The sequence below is a fragment of the Schistocerca cancellata genome, chromosome 1 (assembly GCF_023864275.1).
Source record: "Schistocerca cancellata isolate TAMUIC-IGC-003103 chromosome 1, iqSchCanc2.1, whole genome shotgun sequence".
Classification (NCBI taxonomy): Eukaryota; Metazoa; Arthropoda; class Insecta; order Orthoptera; family Acrididae; genus Schistocerca; species Schistocerca cancellata.
In genome coordinates, this window is record NC_064626.1 from 697,377,443 (window position 1) to 697,404,682 (window position 27,240).

Consider the following 27,240-nt stretch of genomic DNA (forward strand, 5'->3'; position numbering starts at 1 on the left):
TACAGTTTTGGTGTGTTCAAATTTCTTCTTCTTCTTCTTCTTCTTCTTCTTCTTCTTCTTCTTCTTCAAGTAGAGGGAAGTAATATGAGAAAGTGCAAATAAATGTTCAGTATGCAAGCAGCTGACAATAAATGAACATTTGTATAACACATGTGGACAGTAAATGGAGAAGTTGATTAGCTCAAATAACTTTTGTAGTAAAGAATGATGACTGAAATAAAACCCACCTTAACCACTTTTGGCTGAGGTCTCGCTGCTGCTATTGCAGTCATCTACTTAGATCAGCAACAATTCTATTGCTATGGCAAGATTGTGGGCGTAATTGTTTTCAAGCTTGTGTACATGACTCTCTGAATTCATTGAGACACATTGGGGAACACTTTCCATAGTGGAGCGACGCAACTGTAACATATTAATTTTAAAATTCTTGTTCTCCTTTGCTACCTTGTTCTTGACAAATGTGTAAATAGGTTCAATGGTGTTCAATTTGAAGTGCACTACAGGCAACCAGTGAAGTTTAATTTCCTTGTCCATTATTGCAAAATACTTTCCAAAAGGTATTCTTGCACCCTGAAGTGCAGTTGCGCTTGTTCCAGTAGGCCAGTTTCAATAAATTTCTCATATGATGTGGCATTAGATGGAAGCTCTACATTATTGTTTTTCATCCATTCAATAATGGTCTCCATTCTCCATTTCTTAAATGGATTTCATGGTATTGGGTTGATCTTGTGGCACAACATGACATGGACTCGACTAATGTCTGAAGTAGTGCTGAAGGGAATTGACACCATGAATCCCGCAGCACTGACCCTAAATCTGTAAGAGAACAAGGGGTTGGAGATCTCTTCTGAAGAGCATGTTGCCAGTGATCCCATATATGCTCAATAATGTTCATATCTGGGAGTTTGGTGGCCAGCAGAAGACTGTTCCTGGAGCCACTTCGTAGCAATTCTGGACATGTGGGATGTTGCATTGTCCTGTTGCAACTGCCCAAGTCCATTGGAATGCACAAAGGGCACGAATGGAAGCAGGAGAGAAAGCTTACGTACGTGTCACGTGTCAGTCACATCTTGACTAATCAGGGGTCCCATATCGCTCCCAACCGCACATGCCTCACATGACACAGCCTCCACCAGCTTGAACAGCTCCCTGCTGACATGCAGGATCCATTGATTCATGAGGTTGTCTCCATACCCATATACGTTCATCAACTTGATACAATTTGAAATGAGACTCGTCCGACCAGGCACCATGTTTCCAGTCAACAGCAGTCCAATGTCCGTGATGACGGGTCCAGGCGAGGTGTAAAGCTTTGTGTCGTGCAGTCGTCAAGGTTACATGAGTGGGCCTTAGGGTCCGAAAGCCCAGTCAACGATGTTTCATTAAATGTTTTGCATGCTGACACATGTTGATGGCTCAGCATTGAAATCCGCAACAATTTGCGGAAGGGGGGCACTTCTGTCACATTGAACGTTTTTCTTCAATTGTCATTAGTCCCATACTTGAAGGATCTTTTTCTGGCTGCAGCAATGTAAGTGATTTGTGTTTTACTGGAATCCTTACAATTCACTCATGAAATGGTCGTACGGGGCTATATCCACTTCATCGCTACCTTGGAGATGCTGTGTCCCATCGCTCGTGCTCCAACTATAACACCATGTTCAAGCTCACTTAAATCTTGGTAACCTGCTATTGTAGTAGCAGTAACTGATCTAACAACTGCTCCAAATACTTGTTGTCTTATATAGGTGTTGCTGGTTGCAGTGCTATATTTTGCCTGTTTACATATCTGATGTGAATACACATGCCTATACCAGTTTCTTTGGCACTTCAGTGCAAAAGAATTGCAGATCTGTCTGGTAATTTTTTGAGAATGCTCCTAAAACACACTCTGTAGTTTGTGGCATTCATTCTAGAATGATAATCTGCACCCCCTTTGTGTCCAATAAAACATAAGCCAGCGTTTTGCATGAGCACAATTTTGTTCCTGATGTGGCACATTATAACGCTTTTTTCAGAACCAGACGTTGTTTTGAATTCCTCCTTTCCAGCCACTCGAATCTTTAACACTTCCTCTTTGATAATCGTATTCATTTTCTGATGCATAAGGCATACTTTGTTCCTGCCAGCCAAACTTCCTGGAATGACTTGCACCACGCCAACTCTCATCATTGTTATAAACAGTCCATCCGGTGTTGCCCAAGTGTCTTATTTCCCACAAGAACTTGGCTCTTTTTTCCTGTTATTCAGTTATTTTCCATCAGCACAGGTCTAGTGTTGAACTTTTTGTATCTGAAGCCCAATTTTCAAATAGTTGTTTCGCTCATATCAGGAAAGTCTTACACTTCATTCTTCAATGCTTCCAACATGGCTGCTACTGTTGGAAATGGCTTTCCCACATCGAAGCCTTGGATTTTTCTTCTTGTGACTCCCTGTGTATACTCATCCAGTATAAACTTCTGTCGGCTGCCAGAACTCTCTCTCTCTCTCTCTCTCTCTCTCTCTCTCTCTCTCTCTCTCTCTCTCTCCTCTCTCTTTCTTTTTCTTTTTTGATACAAGATATGAAGTTCTTCTATAGTCTCTCAAAATTTGCTTCACTGAACTTTCACTAATATTGAGACATTCAGAAGTTCTCTTTGCTGGCTGTAATATGGAAATGCTCGCGCCCTGTTCTTATTTGTCCTCGAAGGAACTGTGTGTACTGATCACCATAGACTTTACACAACTCTGTAAATGATGCATGATTGCACACACACATACAAGGCAATTAGTTACGTTACGTGCACTGTCTCGCATAGATAGACAACAACAGATGGGAGCACAGTTGTGTCCAATCTGATGTGAAGATGGAATGTAAACACTGCAATAATGAACAGTGAACAATGAAGTGGGAATACTGTTCAGAGGTCGGGCAACATAGCACATGTGAGCATGTGGCACAAAGAAACACAAAAGCCAATAAACTAAAAATGTAGATTTACATACATAAAAATATAACAGCTGTGAAGGGCAACAGAGCTTGCATTTAAACATTATTTTGTTAATATGTATCACCATCAGGAAAATTGCAAAAATATACACCCACCACTATTAGAACAAAAAGACTAATCGGAAAGTGATGACAATTCATCTGGAAGTTTAATGTGGTGTATCTTTAAACTGTGCATAGAAAATTATTCTCCTAATTGTGGTCTGTCTTCTGTGGCTCCTGTAATTTGACACTTGCCAAGAAAGGTTGAAAAAGGCACCCTTTCTCTTAAATATTACCATGTATGCTGCCCCCTTTTCAACTAAAATGTAATATTCATTCACCAAATAAAAGTAGTCATTTCCACAATTCCAGCAGGGTTTAACACATGTGGTGTGACCAGAATATGAGCTCAAAGTAAGGTTCAGTAATTATGAAATGGATAATAAGCGCAGGAAATGCTTAATTCTCATTGGCTGCTGATCTAAAATGGCCAATCAGAAAAGCTCCTGCTTCCAGATACCCACATTAATCCCTAACTTGTCCAATAGGATTACAGGAATTGAATATGAAGAACTTTCAGTGTATGGAACCAAATTCATATGAAAATAAAACAGTTCAAATTATCCCCAGAAATAAAATGTTAATTCATTTGACTGCTAACTTACATTATGACTGCTTTTATACAAAAGCACGCACATTGCCCTATGTCACACTACTCAAGATTGCAAAAGATGTTTCCTGCACCTAGTTTTCCATAGTTTTCAATAAAATAAAATGTCCACACTTCACGTATTCCATCCACACACTTCATCACTCTTTCCAAAACACTTACAAAACAAAACATAATTAAATAATAATTTTGAAATAATTACTTATATGGCTGCGAAGTATTATAGTCAAAACAAAGAAAATTTTAGACGAGTAATTTCTATGAACAAATATTTTAGTTATTGTTTTAGATGATATTATAAGAAAATACATTACAGTCCTTTACATTGTTTTGCAGTACAATAAAAGCTGTTAATGTATATCTTCAAAAGTATTGTACATACGAGGGTAAGTCAGTTATTACCCACAAAGTAGTTATAATATTTTATTATAATCACTGCTTTGTCAGAGACAAATCGATGGCCTCTTAAGGCCTGTTTGAGTGGACCAAACAAGTGATAGTCATAAGGGGACTACATGGATGTTGATCCAGTACTTCAAATTTGAGTTTCTGGAGTGTTTCAGCAGTGTGGGTAACAGTATGCGGACAGGCATTGTCGCACAACAACACAACACCTTTTGACAGCAATCCTCGCCATTTGCTGTTTATTGTTGTGCCCCTTTGCCCATAATGTTCCAGTACTGGACCTTGTGCATCCCAAAAAACCCTAAGCATCAGTTTTGCTGCAGACAGTTGGGTCTTGAACTTTTTCTTGCACGGCGAATTTGGGTGTTTCCATTCCATACTCCGCCGTTTACTCTCTGGCTCATAGTGATGGATCCATGCTTCGTCACCAGTAATGATCCTATCTAAGAAGTTGTCCACTTCGTTACCATAGTGATCCAAATGTTTTTTGCAGATGTCCAAGCGCGTTTGTTTATGCAACTGCGTGAGTTGTTTTGGGACTCATCTTGCACTAACTTTGTGAAACCCAAGTGTGTTGTGGATGATGTAGGCAGAACCATGACTAATTTGTATATGATGTGCCACTTTGTCAATAGTTAATCGTCTGTCTAAGAGAATCATTTCACGTGAACGCTCAATAGTTTTTTCATTTGTGGCGGTAAATGGTTGCCTGGCTCCTTCATCATGCGTAACACTTGTGCGACCATTTCATAATTTTTCAGTCCATTCATAGACGCTCTGTTGTGGGAAAACCGCACCCGCACCGAACCGAAAGTCTTCAATGAATTTTGACCCCTGATATGCCTTCCAACCACAGGAAAAGGATCACTGAACGTTGCTCTTCTTTGGTGCAAATAGACAGCGCAGAGCAGCCATGATTAACAGCAAGGCAGCAATAACAAAACTAACCTAGCAGCTTGAAAATTGCAAAGATTTAACAACAAATAAAAAAAGTGTGCATCATCAATGTAAAATGACAGTGCTACTGAAATAACAGAGATATAACTAAATTGCAGAAAATAATTGACTTACCCTCGTAATAACAACAGATTTTAACAGCACAGTTTTAGCAGCAACACAAGACTGTATGTGAAGTATGAAATAAATCTGAAAAAATTAGCAATGTTTCCTGTCAGATTTATAGTGTGTGTGAATAGATGTTTTGGTCAGATACCAGGCTCCTTCACTGCCCATGTGCATGCACGCTAGAGTGGATGGGGTTGGGGGGGGGGGGGGGGGAGAGAGAGAGAGAGAGAGAGAGAGAGAGAGAGAGAGAGAGAGAGAGTGTTTGGGTACTCACTGCAAGGAATGATAACTTGGAATAATCTGCTGAGTCACATTCTGTCAATAAAATAAATTAGAAACAGTATTTCATGCATATCTTCATCAGCCATGTATTGTGGTTAGCCACATGTAAGATAAATCAGAGCATCTAGAAATAGCTACCATAAGCAAAGAAAACTTGCAGTTCGTTAACTAAACAACCTCTAGCCTTTAGCTCATACTTTCCCATCACTTCTTCCTATGCCACATCATCTGTCTAGTGCCCATTCCACCAACAAACAGTGATAGAAAACAAGTAGTAAAGAAAACTGTCTGAAAGTTGGAAATAAACGAGTGAGGCACAGGTAGTTGTGAAAAAAAGCCAAAATTGCATCAAAGACACAAGGGGTTGGGGTAGTAGATGTTTTTTGTCTTTAACTCTTGATATTTAGAAAGTTGATTATGTTATGTGTAAGCTTTTTCATGAATGCCAACATTAACTACGTTATATGCAGTACAGTTGTATTTTGGATGTATGTTAAATACTCTTCCATAATCAAAAATGAGGCAGTGAAATAATTAACACAATGAATCGACACTTGTTTTAGGAAACTACTGTTGCAGAGTTATATGTTATGTTTTTTGTTTATTTTTTTAGCTGATATCACTGCAGATGAACTTTTCAACATGTTTTTTGGCACTGGATTCCCTAGTCAGAATGTGTACATGAGGAGAGGTGGGAGATGGCAACGTGCCACAGAAGCCCAGACTCAAAACAGAGAGGTAAGATAATCATAATGTCTTATGAGTTTGTGAAAGATCTGCTTTTGTGACAGTGTAACATGCATGTTGCACTATGAGCATTTTACAGTGAGAAAATCTCATGGTTTGGTAGATTCTGAATGTCTCTTATGAATCTTTTTCCTTCATCTAAACAATGTTTAGCCAATCAGCATAATCTCTGCCAGTAGCTGTAACTCGGAACAAATTCCAAACTTGCAAAATCAATGTTACTAGAAAAAGGCACACTTGTAAAAAATCGGCTCTTATTGAGTGGGCAACATACAATAATGCAGTTAGTTCTCTGGTTGCTCATTATTTTGCAGATTTTGGGTCTTTTTAACGTAGTGTTGTTACATATACCCATCAAATTATGCAGAGAGGGCATTACATGTTCATTTACAATTGTGTAATACCATAAAATCATTACAAACAGAACTTGATAATACATACAAACTGAAGGAAAATAAGCTTTAGCATTACAGCATTAGCGATCCATACTAACAGAACCACAGTTATAGCTCTGCCACGCAAGTTGAAACCCTCTATTTCCTTTTGTGTGGCATAATGATGATGTGACCTCAGCAGTACTTAAGCACAGATTGCTTGCGTGTCTTGTATATTACTTCTTTGTTTTTATTAACTTCATGTTGAGTTAAAAAAAGCGATAAGTGCTTTGTAGTCAAAGACAAACTGCCTTGTCGTTATTAATCTCTGTTCTAGAGTACTTCTGTAATCTATACGTCTAAGCAGTTTTACACTCACTCTGCCTGCTTTCCAAGTGACCTGAGGGATTTGCAATTACTGTGTCCATATTTCAAAATAATTTCCATTTACATGCTTTAGCACTTCTGCGGTTTTGAATTTCCTGAATTTTAAATGCTATGTCCAGGAGAAACTGTGCCATATAAGTAGCAAAACATGAATTTTATGGGAGAGACCAAAAACTGTTTGTAATGTGTTGAAAGTTTCACAGCAGTGCAATATTTGAAGCACTGAAATGCAGTTCTAGATCCTATGAAAACATTCAACAAAGAAAACGATTTGCCTGAAGACCTAATTATGTCCAGTATGCAATACACTTTTGACAAACACCATGTAACTAACATAATTTGTCGCAAATACCGAGACCATATTTCAAGCACACATTATGTTGTAATACTCCTGATACTGTTTCTGTGGGTGGTGGTGGTGGTGTCATCGTCGACCCCCCCCCCCCCTCCCCCTCCAAGGAAAAAGTTGCGTACTAATTATCACTCATTCATGACAATAATTTGAGACAAAGGTGACACTGCTGAGACAGCAACCCCCAAGAAAGATTTATTGCTAAGGGATGCTGTCACAATAACCATGAATGTTCTTACAGAGAACAGCTATAATTATAACTACCCTGTTTGCATTTCTTAATACCTTCAAAGAATTTATCTAGGCTGCCTTTGGATCTTTTACCATTCTTCATTGACCATGCGCTTGTAAAGAATCGTATCCAGATGGTTCTGTATCTTTTTCGTTTTCATGACAGTTGACTAATTTTGAGAGTTCGTCCAGGGCTAATTGAGTCACAGAGCCACAAACTTTATTGTGCATAGTTTGTGAAAAAGAGTAGGGGACGGACTTAATAAATTCGTGACACTTTTTTTTTTTTTTTGCACTTCTTTAGACGACATGCCGTATTGGAGGAAGTGCAAATTCGCATTGTTTAAGATTGCACTCAGTCTAGTTGTGGACAGTGTCAGATTCCAATCTGAGTGGCCTGTCTTCAGACACTTGTGCACAATCACGTATTAACCTCTGGTTCCATCTGAGTGGGCTTTCTTCAAACACTTCTGCACAATCAGGTACTAATCTTGGAAGAGAATTTGCTAATATTACATTCCAGTTCTCATATATGCAGCTGTCAGAATAGAAAATGACATGCACCTCTATTGTTCTGGAAAGGGTATCCATAGTACATGAGAGAAAACTTGTTGTAACCAATTAACGTAGTCTCATCGAAGCAGTCACCCAATGAATTACTCCTTAGATTGCACATAGCACATTTATGAACAGCCAATTTTGTTTTACTACTAACTGCCTTTGATTGTAATTGTGAAGCCAATTTTGTGGCCTGTAATTCCATTTTGTGGCATGAGCACAGCTTCCACTGGTTATATTTATCATCTTCTTTTTGCAGTCTTACCTTCTTTTTCAATTCTGTGTGCTGCTTCCAGAAACCTTCAATCAAGTTCCCAAACCTGTAAATGCAACAAAAGATGCATTGCTGTTTGTTAGGTGCAGTAAGCTGAGATGAGATTCTCTGATAGTAAAGTTCTGCTCTGACTTACGGGTGAAACATTTTCAGCATTTCATTTTTCTTTGTAGAGCATGTAAAGGTATAGTTAGGTTGTCTAGTAGACGTAACAATTGGCTTCGAGGATGATTTCCTGGTGTAATGCCATGGCAGTTTTGGAAGGCTGTCCAAGACATCTTTCCTGCAGGTTTTCTCATGATTTTTATTCATTTGTCTTCACATTTCTGAATCAGCTGTCATCCCCTGTGGGCATAGTCCATATCAATTCAGGCAGGCTAGGAAAAAATCTTACATTCATAGTCTTGGATGTTATTTAATTTAGCATATGTTAAAATGAAGGACTAAGTAAGAATACTTATTTTTTTTTGTTTTCTCTAAAAAAATTTCTGCTCTGAGATACAGCCCTCCAAAGACACTGCACATACCATTTGATAGATGCGAATTTTGGAAAAAAAATTTAAATGCTGTATCTCTGGAAGGGATTGGAATCGCTCCTTACCCCCTCCATTAAAACCCACATCCTTTTGTCTTTCCCTCTCCTTCCCTCTTTCCTGATGAAGCCACCATGGGTTGCGAAAGCTTGAATTTTGTGTTTGTCTCTATCAGCATACCAACGCTTTGGTAAGTTACACCATCTTTGTGTGTGTGTGTGTGTGTGTGTGTGTGTGTGTGTGTGTGTGTGTGTGTGTGTGTCTATATATATATGTCTGCTTGTGTCTGTATATGTGTGGATGGATATGTGTGTGTGTGCGAGTGTATACCCGTCCTTTTTTCCCCCTAAGGTAAGTCTTTCCGCTCCCGGGACTGGAATGACTCCTTACCCTCTCCCTTAAAACCCACATCCTTTCGTCTTTCCCTCTCCTTCCCTCTTTCCTGATGAGGCAACAGTTTGTTGCGAAAGCTTGAATTTTATGTGTATGTTTGTGTTCGTATGTGTGTCTGTCGACCTGCCAGCACTTTCATTTGGTAAGTCACATCATCTTTGTTTTTAGGTATATTTTTCCCTCGTGGAATGTTTCCTATATATATATATATATATATATATATATATATATATATATATATATATATATATATATATATATATAAAGAAAGATGATGAGACTTACCGAACAAAAGCGCTGGCAGGTCGATAGACACACAAACATACACACAAAATTCTAGCTTTCGCAACCAACAGTTGCCTCGTCAGGAAAGAGGGAAGGAGAAGGAAAGACAAAAGGATATGGGTTTTAAGGGAGAGGGTAAGGAGTCATTCCAATCCCGGGAGCGGAAAGACTTACCTTAGGGGGGAAAAAAGGACAGGTATACACTCGCACGCACACACATATCCCTTTCGTCTTTCCCTCTCCTTCCCTCTTTCCTGATGAGGCAACAGTTTGTTGCGAAAGCTTGAATTTTGTGTGTATGTTTGTGTTCGTATGTGTGTCTGTCGACCTGCCAGCACTTTCATTTGGTGGGTCACATCATCTTTGTTTTTTATATATATATATATATATATATATATATATATATATATATATATATATATCTAAAAACAAAGTAGATGTGACTTACCAAATGAAAGTGCTGGCAGGTCGACAGACACACATACGAACACAAACATACACACAAAATTCAAGCTTTCGCAACAAACTGTTGCCTCATCAGGAAAGAGGGAAGGAGAGGGAAAGACGAAAGGATGTGGGTTTTAAGGGAGAGGGTAAGGAGTCATTCCAGTCCCGGGAGCGGAAAGACTTACCTTAGGGGGAAAAAAGGACGGGTATACACTCGCACACACACGGGATATATATATATATATATATATATATATATATATATATATATATATTGGAAAGATACTTGCTTTATGGTTACAAAGAAATCCTCCATTTTGACTTATCTGTCAAAGTTCTTTTACTATAGCATTCTGAACTTTTTTATACTTTATGGATTTTTTTTCTTCTAAAATGCTAATTCATAAAATTTTGGTTTTTTCTGTTAATTAGTTCCAAAAATATAGTTCTACATTCCCTGAAAAGGAGAGCTTCCACTTTTGGGTTGAACAGGTTTTATAAACAATTGAAATTTTTGCCATACATAAAACCTGTTTTATTGCCACATACTCATATAACAGGCTCATAAAAATCAAAACCTAGCCTTATTTAACTTAATTTTAGTTTTGAAAGATGAGTAAGAGACTCAGTTTTCAAGTATTTTAAATGGTTCTAAAATGCATGTGAAAGGTCCAAACACTCAAAGGTTTCAATTTATACATCTGTTCATTCTGTTTTGCATTGAAATTAGCCAGTCAATGAACTAAAAATGTGTTCCACTACTTCAGTATCTTCCTTTGATATAGAGTGATGCCTTCCTGTTAAACCAATAGGAACTGGAGCACTTAAAATGTTCAAAACATTGTGAACAGGAACTGAGCACTGATTGCATTGTTGCTGTCCTTCAGGTGGAAACCCATATCCAGCAGCTGGTCAATGTGGTAGGATAATGTTCCCTAAAATTTTGTTTAACTCATAACTGGTGTCTATAACCTCTGCAATCCACCAGTCACAGTCATAAACACACGCGCAAACATCCCCCATCTCAGGTTGTGAATCTGAATTTTATCCTGCTGTTTCTGAGGTGTTGGCCGAACGAACAAAATTTCTTCTTTCTTGCTTTTTAAAGTGCGTGCAGTTTGAGCTCGCCCATCATTTTGAGTTCCAAAATGTGTCTTCTGGATTCCTTTCATAGGAGTAATTTGTTTCGACCATTCTTCTTTTTCCTGCTCGCAGGCCCCTGTGGGCCCGGGGGTAAGAATAGGCCCGAGGTATTCCTGCCTGTCGTAAGAGGTGACTAAAAGGAGTCTCACACCTTTTTGCCTTTATGTGATGGTCCCCTGCAGGCCTTGACCTGCATTTTTCAAAACTTTCCCGAAGAGCAAGCCAATTGGGGAAGGGGTGCCTTACATGGTGCATCGGGTCCATCGAGCATTGAGTTCTTTAGCCCCCATTCTCATTGTGGCATTGCAGTCCTATGCATCCTCCATCTCTTGAGCGAGGAAACCTACCTGGGTGCATTTCCCTCCTCCCACTATGCAATGTCGTTTTCTATGCTGATGAGGACCATGGAATTCTTTGCACCTCATATTCAGCACGGTAGCCAGTCTGTTGTGGTGGGGCCGCCATGTACCCTGTTGGCTGTAGCCTGCTGACAACACAGGGATTGCTTTGCTTTTGCCTGCACCATTAACTCCCATGTATGCCATGGAGTAGATGCCCATCTCCCTGGGGCATTGGGACTCCCGGCAATGGCCATCCTGCCAGGTGGTCCTTGCTGAGGCTGGGTGGTGCCCATGGGGAAGGTCCCTTATCGGAGTGGGTGGCATCAGGTCGGATGACACGTCATGAAGCGTAGTAAGTCGTCTCTTGCTGGTGGCCCACTGCCAGCAGTCTCTAAACAGGAAAGTCTAACTTCAATGCTAAGAAACATGACCCCAAATTGTTCCCCTCCCTCGCCACACCATGGGAGGAATGCCAGGCTAAGGATGGCAGTGAAGCTTATTCGCCCCGGTACCTCGTATGTACGAGAGTTTATGGGGAATCTTTCATGTCTATGAAGCCTCAGTTTTTTGTGGAGAATTTGGAGGACAAGTTTGGGAAAGTGGAGGGCTTGTCCAAAATGCGCTCTGGTTCAATCTTGATTAAAACAGCATCCTCTGCCCAGTCAGGAGCATTTTCACGGCAATGCGGTCCCCTGAGCTCCGCGGCTATAAGGGATACTACAGGCACTGTAGCGACTGTAATCAAGTGTCATTTGGTGTTTGCATTTATCCTGCTGCCCAAGAAACTTCTGATGATGAACTGGTCCCATGTGCATTGTTATCGGTTGCTTCTGGAATTCGTGAAATGACTTTATTGGTGCAGAAATGAAAAATGCCTGCTTTTCTGAAACCAGATATTATATTTGATTTGGACATGATAGCTATATTTTCAAAGTTTTTTTCAGCAACCTAGGAAATTTGGATTCTGGCAACACTCCTGTATTCTTCCTTTTTCAATCATCTAGCACATTTCTCCAAGCAAGTTTTAAAGGTCTAAAAAAAAAGGCCACATAAAGCAGCTGACACAGATGAGTAGAATTAGGTGGTTGAATCACAAGATTTAATGACCTGTTCCTGCCGCACTTTAATCACATTATTTGACAGATGACTCGAAAGATTGTCACCTATAATCACTTTAGGTCCCTCTAATTGCCAGGCATAAGGCAAGACAATTTGAACAAACCGTGATTCGAACATTGCTAGGTCAAACCAACCACTTTGATTCCTATTGTAACCTGAACCAATTATGCCCCCCTTCAGTCCGAGTATAGTAGAGGTGTTTTGCCCTATAAATGATGTATGGCGGGAGGATTGAGCCATCATCACACTGATACTTGACTTAGAACTATCCACTGTCCTTTCAGGATGTCTTGTGCCTCAGTTCACTATTACTTTCACTTGTCCAAGATTGTGACAAAAGTTTGTCTTGTCATAGTTTATAATGTTGGAGGGAGGGACACCACTCAAGGTCACTTCAAGGTTTTTAAAATAATCAGTCACTGTTTCTCGGGTAACTCCTGCCTTTGCCTCTTCATATTTTCACTTACTCTTACCATTAGTTCTTTATTGCTTTTCAGAAAATATTACCGAACTCGTGTCCAGTTCGAATGTCACTAAGTCTTTTTTCAATCCTTCTGCTCGATTGGGATATGCCTGTACAATGTACCTAATATCATTATTCCTCAAAGGAAACCCCAATTTCACACAACACAGTAATCGTTTCCTCACTATTGGTTAATGCTGGTTGGCCGCCTATTTTGTATTTGTACCTTTCCTTGAGTTTGTCATTTAATGTGGTATACAGAACTGCCTATTGCTCTGAAGCTTTCCAGATGCTTAATTTTCCTGATGTGTTTAGAAGAAATTCTGGTTTGTAGTTAGATTTCTGTGTTGGTCCCAGAACCTTTTGGTATACTCACATGATCGGATTCACCCTACAAAAACGCAATTTTGTAATTAGGCCTGCTTAGTGACTAAGCAGTATTAGCAATGAACAAAAAAACGAAACTGTGTCAGTGAAGACGTTCATATGCAAGCAATAGTATTGCAGCTTACCAGTTACACTTTGGAAATAGCACGCGCCAGCAGAAGTTTTCGCACTGTTGTGTTGGCTACAAAAGAATTATACACCTACTGACAATGCGATTTGCTGGTTGCACGCACTCAAACACGCCATTGTTGTAATAGGGTTATAATAGAAGGAAACATTCCATGAAGGAAAAATATACCTAAAAACAAAGATGATGTGACTTACCAAATGAAAGTGCTGGCAGGTCGACAGACACACAAACGAACACAAACATACACACAAAATTCAAGCTTTCGCAACAAACTGTTGCCTCATCAGGAAAGAGGGAAGGAGAGGGAAAGACGAAAGGATGTGGGTTTTAAGGGAGGGGTAAGGAGTCATTCCAGTCCCGGGAGCGGAAAGACTTACCTTATGGGGAAAAAAGGACGGGTATACACTCGCACACACACACATATCCATCCACACATATACAGACACAAGCAGACATATTTAAAGACAAAGAGTTTGGGCAGAGATGTCAGTCAGTCGAGGCAGAAGTGCAGAGGCAAAGATGTTGTTGAATGACAGGTGAGGTATGAGTGGCGGTAACTTGAAATTAGCGGAGATTGAGGCCTGGTGGATAACGGGAAGGTTAGTCAAGGATTCACAACAATGATCAGCTGCAGTGTAATTGTTAAAATGCTGTGCTAAGTTATCCAAACGTGGAAGAACCTGTAAATGATCGGATTGACACCACCTGATCAGATTCATCTCATTTTACGGTACATAATTAAGTTTGTACAGAACCCTGAGACTGAGAGTCCTATTGTCCCTTGTCCAATTTTTTCTGTGTGTTCGATTTGCGTGTTATTTCTCAGCTTAATTTTATTTGAAAAGATTTAAAAATTAGTTATGGCAGGTGTGTCAATAGTCATTAATGCTAAAGGACGAAAGAATTGAAAATGAACAAAAATTCATTTACAGTATTGTTTCTTCAACAGTAATGTAATTTGAATGTCTTGTCTTAAGAACAATGATTTTGTAATTAATAGTTTTGTTGCATTTCTTGATTTATTAATATTTTGTGCAACTTTTGTTTCAGCAAGCAAATGGCTACACTGTATTCCTGCAAATGCTGCCAATACTTCTTCTCATTGTTCTTTCTATGATGAGTAGTTTTTTCATATCGGACCCTATTTACAGTCTACATGCAAATTCGTAAGTAATGAATTTTCAAAACATACTCATTCAATATATTAAAATGCAAAGGTTAGCACTGTATATCATTATGGAATGTTTTGTAAATGGACACACACAATTGCTGAAAATGGTTTTACTATAGAATGGGTAGCCAGATAACTTGTGTGGAAGTTGAGAGAGAGAGAGAGAGAGAGAGAGAGAGAGAGAGAGAGAGAGAGAGAGAGTGTGTGAAAGGGGGGGAGGGGCAAAAATAGAGCTATGAGGGCGGGGCACAGGTTGCACTTGGGTAGCTCAGTTGGTAGTACATTTGCCTGTTAATGGCAGATCCCAGGTTAGAGTCCCACTCCAGTGCACAAATTTAATGTGCCAGAAAGGTTCATTGGCACAAATTCTGCTTCGGAGTGAACATTGATTTAGAAATGTTATTGTAATGCTGTAAATGACTATCATGGATGTTTGCCTAAAATGGCAAGCAGTGATAAAATCCCTTATTGTGGGCAACCCATCTGATTGGGTTGTAATAAAGCTGGTTTGGGAATCTTGAGGCTTTTCTATCCAAGATAGAAATATTGTCCATACAGTGCTATAGTTCCCATTAATACCTCTTCAGTGACACGAGTTTCGACAATTTCCAGAGAACAATGAATTATGTTCTTTGTTGTTCAGAGTTAAAATAAGTATTTTGTCAGTTGCTGAAAGTGTGCACTTTGTACAAGAGTTTTTGCACTACAGATATCTTGAGTTTTGACATTAAGCAATAAAAACTGCAAAACTTGATAACTGCCAGTATTGTAAATTTGTTTGAGATTGAAGTTTTTACTGTACTTTTTGACATTGACAAAATGTTGGTTGTTCATGTTTGCACTCGAAACAGACCTGTTTCTTGTGGTAAAATTGTTCTCTATAAAAATTTCTTTTCACTTATATTTATTTTCACATTCTTGATGTATTTTTTCTTCAGTTTGAAAAAAAAGTTTGTGATGCTGGACACAAAACAATAGTGTGGCCACAAAGAACAAGAGTTTGTGTGTCCACAAAGTAAACAACAAACATAGATACAGTACAATAAGCAGTAGAACACAATCTGAGGACAGGCACCTACTGCACTGTCCTTACACACAGGAGAGCTCTGGTGGGTGGTGCAGTAGGTACCGTGCCATGTGCACAAGTCGCTGGCAGTCCCTGGTGGTGAAACAAGGCCTAATGTTGGAGGCGTTGTGCTACTTTGCCGGTCAATGAAATGATTCAACAACAAAGCCAAGGTTTTGTGGCCCATAATGAGGTGGAACTTAGTCACATAAAAGAATACATGAAACTTTTTGAGAATGTAGACGATGGCAAGCTTTTCTTTTCCAAATTGGGAGTGATAGAGTTGAGCATTTTCTGATGCGTAAGCTATTGGATGTTTGGAACCATCCTGATAGCAATGTGCAAGAATGGCCCTGAGGCTATACTGAGAGGTGTCTGTAGCCAAGACCATGTGGTGGCTAGGATGGAAGGGAGCCAAATAAGTAGAACAGAATTTAAATTTAAAATGACAAATGTATGCTTGCAGGTCTGCATCCACCAAAAAGGAACATCCTTGTAGATCCTTGTAGAGCAATCTGTGAAGAGGATGGGCTAATGTGGCTCCACCTGAAATGAATTTGTGACGGTAGGCAATTTTACCTAAAAATGGAGTTTTTTTGACATTGGAAGGATGAGACAGAGTTTTGACAGTGGTGGCATGATTATGTAAAGGCTTTACACCATACCGTAAAACCTCAGACTCCAAATACACGATGGATGGTTGGAAAAAGTGTGACTTGACCAAGTTGCACTACAACTCTGCAGTATGTAAGACCGTGAACAAGGAGCATAAGTTGCTTCAATGCATTTCCATTGATGAACCCGTCATGATGTCAACAAAATAGTTGATACAGCACAGAAATTGTGTCAGTGGCTAAACTGGACTTTGAAAAAACTTGGACTGTGTAAAAATCGGGACTTTGTACGGGCACTGATGACAGCACAGTTGAGTGCCCCATAACCCAAATATCATCAGCAGCCCAGAATGGACAGTGTCAGTTGTTCCAGAAAACACCTGAAATATTGCAGGGGTGCTAGCCAGACCAAATGGTTGGTGCTGATATTGGTATAACCTGAAAGGTGTGTTAATTACAAGGAGCCTTTTTGAATCCTCACCCAATGGAACCATCCAATTTTTGAGACACTCTGGCCCCTATCAAGTTTGGCCAGTGACTCATCCTGACAGAGCAGAGGGTAGATGTCAATGATAGACTGAGTGTTAACAGAAATTTTAGTTGCTGCAGATGCAAAGCTTACCATTCTGTTCTTTAGCAGTCACGAGGGACAATAAACCACTCACTGGATGTAATAGGATGTATCATCCCCAACTATGTCAGCTTGCCCAATTCTGATTTCACTTGATTGTGCAAAGACACTGGAATAAGGTGTGTAAAAGGTGCTGTTGCGCTGTAGGTGTAATTAGTGGCACAACTTAACCTATTGAAAAGAGATGAGAACTATGTACACAGACCTGATCGGAAATAAGGTGCACTGCATCTGCAGTGGGAAAACCAAAAGGGCTAGAAGCATACAGACCAAATAAATAGCCAGCCTCAGCATTATCCACTACCAGAAAAGTCAAGAAATGAACCACAGATTTGTACACAGTGGATGCCATAAATTGCCCCAAAACTGGGATATGCTGCTTGTTGGTACAAAAAACATCGTGTAACTGGAGACGTGCTGGAGATCCCAAGTCCGCATAAGTTTGTGAGTTCAGCAATGTTACACCTACACCTGTGTAGTCTGAGCACATTGCCTATCACTTGCACTTCAATAAACAGTTTGTTATTATTTGTCAGCTCTGGAGACAGATTTAACATTCATGTGTCTGTCTGCAGGAGAGGGCTGGAAATGACACAGACACTGTACGTCTTTTTTTCCTACAGTTGTTGCAAGTCGCCCAGCACTTGGGTCCCTATCATGTTTCACAAACAGCATGAGCCAGATGGGAGAGCTGAGCGCATGTCATGTCCAGTGCGGCATGGAGGCTGTGTTCGTAGGCTGCCATGTTGTCCTACCCTGAGAACTGATGCCTGACTACTAGCAAGAGGAGCCACTGTGGTGACGTCACACCAGGCCTCAAATTCATCACCAGCAGCACAAGATACATCGAAAGATTGAGGAGTATTTGACACTTCAGCCAAAGATGGACTCTCACACTTCAATGCATGTTGATGCACCTCCTTATCATGAGCCAACTGAACGGCGTCACGGACCATAGTATCAGTGTAGGAATCATGATGAGCATCAGTGACAAACTGACATTTGCGACTGGGACCATGGCATTTGACTGCCAAAGCCCGGTAGGACTTGTGGTGCTGTTTATAACAATGATTGAACATGACACATACTGCAGTGGGACACATTGCGTATCGTGATAATTTGACAACAATTCACACATTTCATCAAGCACAGGTTCCTGGAGTTTGGGTAACTGGTACAACAACTAGTAAATCCGAGGGGAAATCCGGTAAAGGATCAAAGCATAACCCATGTTAACATTAGTGACACCAAAATAGAGGAAGTATTGCCAAAGCCTTTCCTCATAAGTCTTTCAGGCTTTGGCCACGATGTCATAAACGGGAAAAGGTGGCAGGTACACTGACAGCATAGAAGACTGCATAGTCATTGTGACCAACAAATTTATAATACAACTGTAAGAGCTTGCTGCTGCTTGTTGAGAGATTTGAGCACTGCCTCCATGGACATAACTAGTGGAACAGCCAAATAGACCAAGCACATGGAAGTGAACACTCATTGCCAGTTGTGTCTTAATGATAGAAACGAACAATAGTGCAGTCACAAAGGCCAAGAGTTTATTTACCCACATTCAAGTAAACAACAAACATAAACAGTGCAATAAGCAATAGAACACAATCTGAAGATGGGGAGCTGCCGCACTGTCCTTCTTTAGAAGAGAGCTGTGGTAGATGGCACGGTGGATGCCATGCTTTGTGCACAAGTCATGGTTTCCCTCTAGTGGCTGGCCCATGCAAATGGCGTTGGCGGAGTACTTGAGTGTAGTGCTCCAAACGCTTTGTGCCACACCCCATACCCAGGTATGATGTACAGGGTTATAGCTGTTGGTGTAAAGTGGGGTGTTGCTTGTTGGCTCAGAAACTTGGGTTTTCATCCTCAGTCCCTACGAGGACTATTACTGGTATGTAGTTTGCACTACAGATCTAACAGACTGTTCATGTCAGAAATAAAGCTACGTTGTGATTTGAAATCTGTGTTAAACTGTATGCCCAACTCCTTTTTCCTCCTTTAGTTAAAATTATCCAAATGTTTTAGTTCACCTTCCACAAGACAAAAGTGTACAACCCGTGGCCCTGTTTATCTAATACAAAACTTTGGTTCCAAACCAATAATTGTGCTGGTTATATATGTGATAATATACTGTTGCAAGAGGAGTGTAATGCTAGTCATTTCAGGGTATGGTGAAATTTAGTTTCAGGGTGTAATGGAGGGTTGTCGAAACCTTGGCGGGTATATATATTTCAGCTTTCTCAATTAGGATGCTGTTTTATAAAGAGGAGAGTGCTTTTTGTGCTGATTAGTTGGGTTAGTTGGTGTGATTGGTGTATTAGGAGTTTGGGATATTATGTCATAGGTGAGCTATTTGTTGTCAAAGGTGAGCTATTTGTAAACAAGACTGTGGGTTAAGTAGGGTATGTCTGTGAAGGCATGCTCAATCCCCAACCTCCCACACTCCTAATACTCAAACCTCACCAGCCAACTGCAAAGGTTCTCCCATTCACTACAACATACAATCCCCTGTACACACTTCATTTTTGCTTAAAGTTGTTGACTGATTCAGGGAATTAAGGCACAGATAGTTCAGAGAAGTGTGATTCAAATCCTTGTATGGCTATTCTGACTTAGTTTTTCTATGGTCTTCCTAAAATATGTTTGCCAATTACAGTGCCTTAATGAGGTCAAAATTAAATTCTGATTTTCATTCATTCATTGTTTGCTAAGATTACTTATTGTTAACGCTTTCTTGGTTTCTTGGGATTGACTAATGGGAAATGATTGGTAATCCTGTGCTTCATGATCTAGATAGAAGTATTAGACCAGCCATTGAAATGAATCCACTGAAATTGTGGTTTAGCAGGGTAAATTAGATGTTATTTGGCGTATCTGATTGGATTTGAATGTCAATAAACGTCAGGAAATGGTTTTTCTTGTTACAATGTTATTGGGAATACATCACAAATGCTCAGCTAGACTGATACGGAAGACATTCACTGATGGAGTTAAAAATGGGTCCTGCATAATGGTGCATTCATGTTACGCTAAGACAGCTCAAAACCTAACTGCAGAGAAACAAAGTGCCATTCAGGTGGCAAAGGCTAAGTGGTAAGAAGAACAGAAAAATATTGTACCAGGAACTCTAGAACTAAGTAAATAGTTCAAATACATTTATTATTATATGACTAACCACAATGCAAGATTGATGAGAGGTTAGAAGTCTGCTATAACTATTACGCTGAGGAATAGGGCTCTACAGACAAGCACGAGACACAAGGGCTAAAGGTGACATTAATGACACATAAGTCTTCAATTCTGGCCAGATTATGGGTGTGTACTACAGTGATAAATCAGAAATATGACAGTACTCACAAATGAGTCCAAGCAGAGCATACTCTTGCATAATCCCTACCAACTTACTCTTGCCACATGGTTGCCTCTCACTGATGAGAGAATTTAGCGATCTGTTAAGGTGGGTTGAACTAATGTGTGACACTGATTTACAATAGCTCATGTTCTTTGTCATACTTTTAGCTCACACATTGTTTACCTCATGTCATACAGGTATTTTAGCTGAAAATGCAACAAGTTTCATAAGTGATGATGCAGGTGAAATGTTCCTAAGTGAACATGAGCCAGAAATATAGGTGATGGTAGTCAACTATAAAAAATATGAGGACAAATAAAAAAATTGTATTGGGCAGTTATTTTCTATTCACAGTAATCAAAATTTATAGTTAAACGAATAGTGGGTATACAGGAGTGTAAATAAAGGTAAGAAACAGAACCATTGCAGGTAAGCTTCCATATATGCAAACACTTGCTATTGGGTTCCCTCAAGTAATTACTTATTTTTCTGCATAAACGCAAAATCCTAAAGTATTCGAAATCGGTGGTAAGTTTCTGTGGGACCAAACTGCTGAGGTCATTGCTCCCTAGGCCTACACGCTACTTAATCTAACTTCAACTTACTTACACTGAGCACAACATGTACACCGATGCCCAAAGGACAACTCGAACCTCTGCCGATTGTATTGTGGGAAATGGCAAAGCACCTCAGACTGCGCGGCTCCTAAAGTATGTAAACTTCATTGAAGCCCAATAGTTAGTCACAGAAATAAATTTTAATGTCTTACAGAACTGTCTCACAATCCATATGTGAAATGTCACAAATAATTCAACATCCTGACTGCATTTTGGGGCCTTGCAAACTATTTAAGTATTGGCTTACAACCAAATTCTATCAGCAAAACAACAAAAAAATTATTATAAGTCACAGGTTGACATTCTCAGACTACTACTTGTGAAACGTTAAAAGGTGAAACTGACATGGCTGACTCCCATCCAAAAATCCATCACCTGACAAGAATTGGGCCTCACTGAGTGATAAACTGTGGGAGATAAAGAGCTTGGCAAAGCTTGGCTTTAAATACCCTCACACTGCACTAAACTCCAGTGAACCACCAAAATTTGCAGAAATTGGCCACTGTTTAAATTTATTATGATTTTAGCTGTTGTTAACATGATCAGAGGAGCCAGTCATTTTTTGATCTCACGAGTTGATCTGAGTGGTTCTTAATGACTCAGTAAAAATATTTATTTTACAGACACATGCTCATTTATTTAAATGAAAGAAATGTTACGAAACAAATATAACTAAACATTCTCTCCTTATATTTATTGCTGTTATGGACACTGGTCAATGGGTTCTTAAAAATTACATATATTTTTCCGTATTTAATTGATGTGCATCTTAATTGATGACTGAATGAATAATTGCTCAATTAACTACAAAATACATTTTAAGTTTGAAAATACGGTACACTGGGGAGAAGATTACTCAGGGGTACATTTTTAATTCTGCCTTTGATGGGATAGGTGATGTTCATGACTGAACTGGGGTATGTGCTGGTGGGACGATATATGGAACAGGTCTTGCATCTGTCTGTTACAGTGATAGAGCCATGAGGCAAGGGGTTGGGAGCAGGGGTTGTGTAGGAATGGCTGAGGATATTGTGTAGGTTTGATGGGTGGCAGAATACAAATGTGGGAGGGGTGAGAAGGATAGTGGGTAGGACATTCTTCATTTTAGGGCACGATGAGAAGTAGTCTAAACCCTGGTGGAGAATGTAATTCAGTTGTTCCAGGCCTGGATGGTACTGAGTCACAAGGGAAATTCTCCTCTGTGGACAGATATTGGGACTTTGGGAGGTGGTTGGTGACTGGGGAGATGAGGCATGGGAGATCTGTTTTTACACAAGGTCAGGAGGGTAATTACGGTCTTTGAAGGCCTCAGTGAGACCCTTGGTATATTTCGTGAGGGACCACTACTCACTACAGATGAGGCAGCCATTGGTGGTAGGCTGTATGGAAGAGACTTCTTGGTATTGAGTGGGTGGCTTCCGTCGAAGTGGAGGTATTGCTGGTGGTTGGTAGGTGTGTTACGGACACAGCGGAGGTCAACATCGAGGAAGGTGGCTTGTTGGGTTGAGTAGGGCCAGGTGAAGCAATTGGGTGGGAGGGGGGGGGGGGGAGGCAGAACCACTCTAAAATTGCATCACTATAATAGCCCCACTAACACTTCAATTCTTGTTCATGATATTTTGACAGAATAAAGACTGATACGTTGTCTCAGTCACTGTATTCACTGGACGTGGCCCCTGTGTTCTGAAAAGAACCATGAAGGGACATAGTTTCGCCACTAACGATAAGATAAAAATAGAATTGCTGAAGGGTCTGAACACTATAACAAAAAGTGATTTCCAAAAGTGCTTCCAACATTGGATAAAGCACTGGCATAAGTGTATTGTTTCTGATGGGGATTACTTTCAATGGGACTAAGGTCATGTTCTTCAATCAATGAAGATTCTTTAAGAAAAACAAAAAATCCAATCATTTTTTGATCACAACTTGTAAAATAGAACAAAAATAAAATTCTCAGTATGACTTCTTTGTAAAATTGTAGAACACTTTTTGATTTACTTTAACTCCATTGTACATAGATTTACATTTATTTAATTCTTTTAACAATGTGCAAACAAATCATTTTTCACTTCCAATGCCATATTTGTGGCCTGATTAATATTATGCATGGTGCTCTGATTCACATACTGTACTGGACACTCATCGCACTTTTTATCTTGTAGACCAACTGAAATTTCCGAACTGGATTTAAGGAACACATAAATGCATTTAGGTACATATAATGCTCACAATAAACATGCCATAGCTACTGACATCAGCAACACAGGACATGCATTTGACAACATAGATGATAACCTAATAATACTGTATAAACTAAACAAAGGTTACAGAATGAATCTCTTTGAAGAACTGGAAATTTTTATTCACAAAAGAAAACACGAGCAGAATATACTCATTGACTAAACTGAGACAGACAGAGTGAATTTTTTTGGGAGCTTCTAAAGTGTACTGGATGGTACACTATAAATTTTGTTAATCCATGCTGTAGCGATCTGAAAATAAACTCAATTCCCAAATCACCAGAACAAATATGCTGAAATATGTATTTATAGGTTTCTATTTTAATAGTGATATGTTTAAGTGAAAAGCTTTTTTAAGATTTAAAAATTTATGTACACATTATTTTTTTTATTCACAGTGTGAGCTGGTTATACTTCATGACCTGCAAAACACTGTATTTCTACATGTGTACAATCTCTAACCTGTGTGTGTAATTGCCTATTATCTTACATAGTATGTCCAGTTCAAATGACACACTAGAGCATTGAAAGTGTTTTTTGCTGGTCAATATAGTAAATATTTAAGTAATTTCAAATCTAATTGTAAAGTTGGTTTTTCCATCCTGCAATAAAAGCTCATATTATGTTCACATTCACTGTAAACATATAGGACATTGCTTGCTGTCCCATGGTGTAAAAATGTCAAAAAGAAGCAGAAGAGAAATGTTTTGAGAAATTCTTAGAGAGATCCAATATGACAAATTGCATAAACAACACATAAGCTTAATGGTTGATATATAAGATAGGCCTACATGGTGGGAAGATAGAAAAGGGGTAAAATGTTCACCAATTAGTGAACATTTTGGTTTTCAATAATAAAATATGGAACAAATGCTTAACAGTTGTATGATATTTCTTTGCAGAAGAGACACTGTTTCCAACAAATTCAAAAATTCTAATGTGAAAAATATAAAATCCGTTACCTTGAATAGACTGGTTAATGCTGGGCATGTGCACAAATAGTTTGATCTGATGATAGTGATTAGAGCGAGATTTTTCTTGCTGGTTTTCCACAATAAATAAAGAATCTGACAAGAGAAGGTAGATGATAAATTTTGCCTATATATGTAGCAATATTGCCTTTTTGGAAGATGCTCATTTGATTATCAGATCTAAAAAAATACTTAATTTGTTATGGAGACATGAATGGTGAAGTGTTTAAAAATAGTTTAGTGGTGACAATGCCAAAACTGGAATCCTCCAGCATTATAGTTATGAACAATCTTCATATTGTAGTGTCAGTGTTGAATCCAGGCAATTAATAGTTTCTACTCCAACAGGTGAGTGGCACTTAAAATTACAAATTTTGTTTTCCATTCCAGTGTGGAGCCTCTTTTGACATGATTTTTTGTAGCTCTCACATGCTTCACTCTTGAATCTGACTGTACTAGGCATCAATGCTACATAGACGCCATCTAGGGAAGCCTGTGTTAGCTTGGTATTGAACTGTTGTATGGAGAGAGATGTTGTAATTATTATATTCAAGTTAATAGAAGTGGAATGACTAGTTCTTCATGTACAGCCCTTGCAGGGGAAGAGATCATAGAGCTTTTAGAGGAACCTCTGAAGTGAAAATGAGACTGACCTTGATTTTGATGATGACAGTGATTAATTTGTAAACAATTTGAGTAAAAATCATTCTGTAAGTAGCGAAAATGTTCATGTTTCCTTTGATTCAGCAGAAGATTCATGCCCGAAACAAAGAGGTATGCCACGATAAAAGTACAGAAAATGACACCACTTTCACAGTGTGATGCACAGTGGGACTGGGGAATTGCTGCCACAAAAGAAAAGAAACACTTCAATGGTGTGCTACAGAATATGGCATTACGAAAGTATAAAACCCACAGGACTATTTGTCAAGAGAATAATTACAATCACCTGCCTTCTTTTCAGGCAGTTATGGTCATAGACAATTTATGTGAACTTTCTGGGCACTTCGTGTTTCTAATCCAAATCCAGAGAGTGCTACACATGTCAGCACTCATATTTGGTCACATTTTCAGCAAAGTGAAAAGTGTGTTGGATTACTTGTCTGACAAACTTCTCTAAAATTGTAGAGGATACGAGTGGTTAACTGCTGATGAATTTACAGCATTGTTCAAGGATCGTGGGTCGCTAAGAATGCACAATCCGCAAAAACAACAAAATGAGGACAGAATTTATGTAATTTCAGATTCATTAAATGGTCATATTTGGGTTTTGATACCCTATTTTGTTGTTATAACAACAGAGTCAGTGACTCATTCAGACTTGAATTTATCTGAGAGAATAGTTCATCAATTGTAGAAATGCAACATAACAATCAGAGTATTATTTTTACACAGACCATTTTTATACACACACACACACATTGAACAATTCAGGCCAATTCCAAGAACCTCCCAGCTGCAATTAGAAAGGATTTCTGCATCTAAAGTAGCATGAAATAAAATGCTTCCACAATAACAAAATGACATTTCAGCCATTGCAGCATAAATGAATTGTTCTCTTGCTTTCTACAAAAGTAAATAGCCCACTGTCATTTATAGAAAGGGGAAACAGGAAGGAAAGGGAAGAAATAATGAAATCAAATGTGAATATTTGATTGTATTTTGAAAATGGGCAGAGTTAATTGATCTGGCCATTCTATTTATGGTTAGAATTATTGAAAATTCTCATGTGGTAGTGAAAACTGTACTTTAAGTTATTGGAGGTTACACTTGTAAACTGCTATTTGGCTGTCTCACAAAGTTTTCTATGAAAGTGTTAAGAGACTTGGTTCGTGAAGAAAGAAGACGAGGATGTTGTTCAACTTCTGATGACAAGGAATACTTAAATGGAAGATTGTGAATTATCAAGAGACTTCTGGGGAACAAGAATAAGGGTTGCACAGTGTGTTTGGGCTGAAAAAAGAAAGGTGGTGGGTATGAAACAGTGTATTACTGTGAAACATGCACACTAAATACAGTTCTCCACCCTGAAGAGTTTTTCAGAAAATCACGCGATGAAAGGTTTTGTACTGTAATGCTTATGTACTTATATTTGAAGCAAAGTACACTTTTTGTTTTAGTTTATTCACTAATTGTAGGACAGTGGCTCCATTGCTTCCCAAAGAGTGCGCTTGCTGCCCAGGCAGTGGTGTTTTATTTGAGCACACAGAGAAGCTCTGTGTGTGCATTACAGAGTGTAAAAGGTTAGAATCTTGGAGGAAGCAAGACATTATAATATTTTAGATAGAAAAGGAAGCCATTGTTGATCACTATACAATTAAGCTTGATTACCTTAAACAATTTAAAGTGCCTGTTGTACATAAATGCATTGTTGATGAAATAGCAAAAGCTTAAGGTCATAATCATTAGGTTACTGCCATATCACTGCAACTTGAAGCTTACATAGTTTATTTGTAGTCAAATACAATATTGTATTGTATTGTTAGAGACAAGTGACTTCCAAGCTATCATGTGTACTCAAATTAACATCTAAAGCTCTGTTTGCTGTCGATACCAAACACTCTTGGGATGCAGAGTGGCATTTCGTATAAGAAAATGGCATTTGGATGGCTTCATGAATGCAGATGCTGATAAGCTCATCAGTGTAGCAGATGACAGATCCAATTGTGAATCAGATCCCTAGAATTGTGAAATGGAAGGAGTTGATTATAAGATGAATGTCTGTTTTTACTGCCTTCATTGGTCTTTGATTATACAGTGAAATCTCCACAGTATGTTGTCACAGTTTCTGGGTAATACCTTGTGAAGTATTCTATCGAGCAGTATTGTTTGTATTGGAGTTTTATCATTATTAATTCTTCGTATACCCACACTCAGATAGACTGGAAGATGCTAGCTGTTACAGTGTTTTTGTTTCAGTATGAATGAGTCCTCCAGCTGTTTTTAAATACAGCTGAAGGATTCATTCACATGCAAATAAAAGCAAGGTATATTGCTTGATCATTTTTGCAAATT

At 39.0% G+C, this 27,240-nt stretch overlaps 1 protein-coding gene and 1 long non-coding RNA gene across 2 annotated transcripts in view; one reads left to right on the top strand and one right to left on the bottom strand.

Annotated features, from left to right (window-relative positions):
• Positions 1 to 27,240, top strand: part of LOC126184550 (dnaJ homolog subfamily B member 12) — a 139,509-nt gene that overhangs the window by 68,256 nt on the left and 44,013 nt on the right. Inside the window, exons 6-7 of the mRNA XM_049926979.1 lie at positions 6,007 to 6,131; positions 14,608 to 14,723. Coding sequence (XP_049782936.1) covers positions 6,007 to 6,131; positions 14,608 to 14,723 — 241 coding nt within the window. The remainder of the gene's footprint in view (positions 1 to 6,006; positions 6,132 to 14,607; positions 14,724 to 27,240) is intronic.
• Positions 1 to 27,240, bottom strand: part of LOC126184568 (uncharacterized) — a 470,820-nt gene that overhangs the window by 60,835 nt on the left and 382,745 nt on the right. The window lies entirely within an intron of this gene.